General features: G+C 32.1%; 1 protein-coding gene across 1 annotated transcript; it reads left to right on the top strand.

Moving 5' to 3' along the window:
* Positions 1–517: 517 nt before the first annotated feature.
* LOC139505853 (protein mono-ADP-ribosyltransferase PARP14-like) lies at positions 518–5,522 on the top strand (the record flags this gene model as incomplete). Its single annotated transcript, XM_071295239.1, is given in 5 exon segments — positions 518–652; positions 1,270–1,491; positions 2,301–2,504; positions 3,947–4,001; positions 5,443–5,522. Coding segments are annotated over 5 exon segments (642 nt in total), but the record flags the coding sequence as incomplete, so codon positions are not given.
* Positions 5,523–6,031: the final 509 nt, after the last annotated feature.

Here is a 6,031-nt window from a genome sequence, read left to right as displayed (position 1 = left end):
AAAACGTTAAAACAAAACTATTAAACGTTTTAAAGTAACATGTGTAATTCAATATGAGTGTACACGTTGTTATAGGCAACATATAACGTTGAACATTGAGGACTAACATGAGCAACTTAACGGTACCATGGCGTTTTCACATTATATCGATTTCATTTTGAATAATCCCTTTGGTATATTTCTCCTCTCTTTTTGAATAAATTAAGATTAGTATACCAGTAATTTTCTTTTATGAAGCTTATAGATATTAAGAGAATATCAAATCGTCTATTTTCATCACATAATCTTAAATCGTAAAATTTGAGTATGATTTACCACCAAATCGGGATAATCTCGGCTTATCGCCCTCAAATATACACGATTTTTATGTAAATCAATTTGATCAAAAACATGTGCAAAAAAGAACCCAAACGAAAACCAATCTTTGATATAGAATTAAACATAAGAGAGCACATTTTTTTCAAAAAGAGAAGAAGTATTGAATTTCCATTGTTTATATTTTCATATAATTAAAGACAGAAAAAGATCGGAAAAGAAAAAGACGGAAGAGAAAAAAACGATAGCAAAACCCATGTCAAAAAATGGTCCAGTTGTATTCAGCAATGGAACTACAGTTCATCTGATTAAGAGAGAAGATCTAGGACAACAAAAGGCTAGTTACAAAACTTGAATTAAGTTCCTCTTTAATTGTTCTAATGTCATATATTTAAAGTAATTTGTCAATATAAATACATGTTTTTCAGTATGAACATCAAATTTAATCAAAACGTTCCATATATTGAATGGAAATTTGAAAAAAAAAAGATTAAAAACAGATTAACACATTTTTTAAAGCAGTCAAGAGTAAATGAAATTCTATCAATGTGTTAATGGTTTATGCAACGTTTTAGTTCAATTCTTTAATAGTTATCAAAGGTACCAGGATTATAATTTTATACGGCAGACGCGCGTTTCGTCTACATAAGACTCATCAGTGACGCTCAGATCAAAATAGTTCAAAAAGCCAAATAAATACAAAGTTGAAGAGCATTTAGGACCCAAAATTCCAAAAAGTTGTGCCAAATACGGCTAAGGTAATCTACTGCTGGGGTAAGAAAATCCTTAGTTTTTCGAAAAATTCAAAGTTTTGTAAACAGAAAATTTATAAAAATGACCATATAATTGATATTCATGTCAACACCGAAGTGCTGACTACTGGGCTGGTGATACCATCGGGGACGAAACATGTAAAAGTTTTAAAATAACAAGACACAAAGTTTTTGTTTGTAGGCCGATGTGATAATTTGTTCGTCAAACGGAGATTTAGATTTATCAGGACCAGTAGGTAAAAGTATAATAAAAGTTGCTGGAGACGAACTTTTAACCGAAATAAAGAAGAAATACACAGGTGGGATTCAACATGGTGAAATTGCTGTCGTTAAAGGATACAAACTGCAATGCACAGAATTATATCTAGCTGCTCTTTTTAATTGGAGGCCTGGTTTTGAGAAAGTGAGTGGGATGACAACAAAGTAGTTTATACATCTGGTGTACCAAATGATAAGCATAATATATACGAAGATGTGGTACGACTACCAGTGAGACAACTCTCTATCCAAGCCACAATTTATAAAAGTAAACCGTTAACGGTCAAGGTACGGTCTTCAACACTGAACCTTGACTCGCACCGATCAGCCAGCTATAACGACACCAAAAATGAAAGGTGTAAAACCATTTAAACGGGAAAACCAATGGTATAATCTATTATATAAAAAACGAGAACTAGAAACACTTTTGAACCACACCAACAAGCGAAAACTACGGAACATCAGATTCCTGACTTAGGGCAGGTGCAAACAAATGCAGTGGGTTGTATCTTTGTTGATTCTCTGTCATAGAATGATAACTTATATCAACTACTAGTAATTTGGAAATGGTTAGATGGAAACTATTTGTTATGCAAGATAAAAACAATAAAGTGAAAAAATAACAATATATACTAATTCAAAATCTTAAAAACAATACAAAAAAAATGTTTGTAGTAAAAAAGGGTGAAATCAATTGTATTTTTATGAAACATGTTCAAAAAATACTCTGGTATGCTTTAAGTCTCGTTGGATCTAGATGTTAACGACTAAAATATCTGTATTTATTTGTTTTGGTCTTTAATCAGGGATTAAAAACTGATTAATAAAAAAGGTAAAAACTGTATACGGTGTTAGTGTAAAACAGGTTGTTTTCAGATGAGTTTTTGTTTCTTGTCAAAAAAGTATCACAACGATTTTATTTCTAATGACGACTTTCTTTGCTTTTTATCAAAGATGTTATCCAAATGTGTCACCAGTTGTTTACAAAGAGCATCGACATACACGTCTATTGTATTTCCCGCGTTAGGAACAGGGAATTTCAACTATCCTCGAGATGTTGTTGCAAAGACAATGTACTACTGTGTCCATCAGTTTGATCTCAGTAATACGTCTCTAAAAGATATCAGGTTTCTCTGTTATGACAACGATACTATTAGGGTAATTTATGCTTTTAATACTACATTTGCATGCCTAAATTTAATTATTACAACTATATCGTGTTTTAGCTCACCTGACTCGAAGGGCCAAGTGAGCTTTTCTAATCACTTGGCGTCTGTCGTGTGTCGTCTGTCGTCCGTCGTCCGTCGTCGGCGTTAACTTTCTACATTTTGAACGTCTTCTAGAGAACCACTGCATGGAATGAAATCAAACATGGCATGAATGTTCCTTATGAGGTGTTGACCAAGTGTTACTTTGTAGCCGATCCATTATTCAAGATGGTCCCCAGCGGGGGGACCTAGTTTAACAAAGGACCCTACGGGAAATGCATACACATGACTTCTTTAAGAGAAGCACTGAGTGGAATGAAACCAAACATGGCATGAATGTTTCTTATGAGATGCTGACCAAGTGTTGTTACTTTATATCCGATCCATCATCCAAGATGGCTTCCAGCAGGAGATTTGGTTTAACATAGGACCCTATGGGACAAACATACAAATGTCTTCTTTTAGAAAACCACTGAATTGAATAAAAGCAAACATAGCATAAATGTTCCTTTCTTAATGAGGTGCTGGCCAAGTGTTGTTACTTTATAGAAAATGTTTATTTTATTTTATATATGATTTCAAAAACCCAAGTAGAATCAGGTTTGCGATACAGGCTCTTGAGAGCCTCTAGTTTACATACAGAATATAGTTGTTCTTTATTCAAAAAAAATTAAATCGCTCGTAATAAAAAGTTCATGAAAAAGTTTCCTCGAACAAATTAAATTACTGCAGATACTTTTTCTTTGTTTTTTTTATCGTGATTAAGGAAAATAGTAGACGGAAATAGAAAACAAGATCATTTAATCCTGAGAAATATTTTTTTCTGTTTTTACCACCATAAGTTAATCAATTGTGTTGATATTTGACCTATAATTGCTAGATGTACTATAAATATATATCTATCTACTTCTGAGGGCATCTAGCTCCGAAAAAGTTCCATTGATTTTATTTAGAATTTTAATCAAGAGTAACTTTGATGTGCATCATCGATATGCAAAGATCGATTTCATTTTTGTTTGCGCTAAATAAATTCCAAGTATATTTTTGATGCAATAAAGTTGTGTTGTTTTTTAAAATGTACAACATACTATACATACTACTATTGCACTACTCTATATCTTGTATTTAAATTTATTGTTGATAGAATAATAGTAATGATTGTCATGATTGTTGGGACAATTGAGTTTCTGACTGAATGGTTATTGTATTTGACAATAGATCAATCTGATATAATTATATTTACTGTCGTTATAAAGCTGTTGTAGTATTAAATACTAGTTTCATTTGTAAAAGTATACTACATATAATTTTCTTTGCTAACAGCATTCAGAAATGACTTCTAAAGCTGAAAATGTGTTTATTAATGCTACAACTTTGTGTTTTTATTTGCAGGCCTTTGAAAGGGAAGAGATGTTACACCTGAATCCTAATCATGAATCTCTTCCAGGTATGATTTAGTTTATTTTGTAGACCGATTCTGAATTTAGCATCTATCAAAACCAATATAAGAAAATATTGGAAGAACAACAATGTTACAGCAACCAAACGAAAGCTTTAATAAAATAGAAATATACATATTTACTTGGATTAATATGTAAGCTATATCACTTGGAAAACATATTCTTTAAGAAATCTAAAATGAATTGAAAATAAATTAGATATTTACAATAACAGATTTGCCGACAACATTGAATTCTCTAAAACACAAATATTTAGATGAGATAAGACATTCATTGCCAAGAAACAACTATTCACCAAAGTACAAAGAACAAGAATGTAATGTTGTTTTTTTGGCTTAAAACTAATTGATACAAACCATAAAATTGAGAATGGAAATGGGGAATGTGTCAAAGAGACAACAACCCGACCAAATAAAAAACAACAGCAGAGGGTCACCAACAGGTCTTCAATGTAGCGAGCAATTCCCGCACCCGGAGGCGTCCTTCAGCTGGCCCCTAAACAAATATATACTAGTCCAGTGATAATGAACGCCATACTAATTTCCAATGCGGCGGGGTTAAACATGTTTGTGAGATCTCAACCCTCCCCCTATACCTCTAACCAATGTAGAAAAGTAAACGCATAACAATACGCACATTAAAATTCAGTTCAAGAGAAGTCCGAGTCTGATGTCAAAAGATGTAACTAAAGAAAATAAACAAAATGACAATAATACATAAATAACAACAGACTACTAGCAGTTAACTGACATGCCAACTCCAGACTTCAATTAAACTGACTGAAAGATTATGATTTCATCATATGCACAGCAGGCACAATCCTTCCCGTTAGGGTTTGGTATCATACCATTATAACATATATGAGACGAACATAACCCGTGTCATGCAAACAACTGTTTTTAGAATAAATGTGTTTAGTTCCGATGCAAAGACCTTATCAGTGAATCAATATTAACGCCAAAATATGCAATCTTTAATGACTTGACAACAGTATCGTAATTATATCCCTTCTAAATAAGTTTATTCAAAGGTTTTGTAAGTTTCTGAGGTGAATACTGACACCTTTGTGCTTTATAAAGAATATTTCCATAAAAACATGTTTGATCACTTCCTCTCATGATGCTGAGTTTTGCATGTTGTCGATTTCTTTGTATGTATCACGAATAAAACTCAGAACGAAAATGTGGACAAAAATGTTTGTCAAAAAGACAACACCTGACGAAAGACAAAAAGACAACAGACGGCCACCAATTAGTCATCAACATATATCAAATTCAGAAAAAAATGTTGCTTATGAACCCAATTCATTGCTCAGTTAACATTCTCACAGTTAGTGGCGTTCTTTTAATTTATAAAAGGTAAAATATGTGTCTTAGAAGCCGACCTCAAACCATTAAATCATATTATCAAAGTTAGTTATATTTTCAGAATTGAAATGTCAGCCTACTTATTATCAGTTGAAAGATATATCAGTGTCAGTTGTAGTTGGTAATATTGGAACACAACAGGTAATGCTAAAGTACTCGCTTGAATATAATCTTTTTATAATTTGAATTGTTCCGTCGTTATTTATAACTATTAACCTATCAACGATAATCTATAAATCTTGCTAAAGGGTGAAAGCGAGGGATTAAAAGGAAAAGGGAAAAGTATTGAGTATAGCTTTTGTTCAAGCATAGATTGTTATTAGTATATAATTACATTAGATGTATGTTTCATTATAATATTTTATTCTGATTGGCTAACTGCACATCACGTGTTATTCCGTAAGCAGTTGCATTGCTCAATACCACTTTGTATTCATGATAACACGTGCTCCAATAATAAAGTGCACAGGTGAATTAAATAATAAAATATATAAAATTCGTGTTTTCATAATCATAGCTAAAAAATGTAATTATAAGTATTGAATGCTTCTTTTTGTAACTTTATAGGGTTGTAAAAGCGTTGACCGTGCGTACATTTTTAGAATGAAGCACTTCCGCGCATCATACAAAATGTACTTATTCAATTCTTA

This window comes from Mytilus edulis, unplaced genomic scaffold (genome assembly GCF_963676685.1).
Source record: "Mytilus edulis unplaced genomic scaffold, xbMytEdul2.2 SCAFFOLD_846, whole genome shotgun sequence".
Lineage (NCBI taxonomy): Eukaryota > Metazoa > Mollusca > Bivalvia > Mytilida > Mytilidae > Mytilus > Mytilus edulis.
Note: the sequence above shows the minus strand (reverse complement) of the source record. Positions and strands in the feature narration are given on the sequence as shown.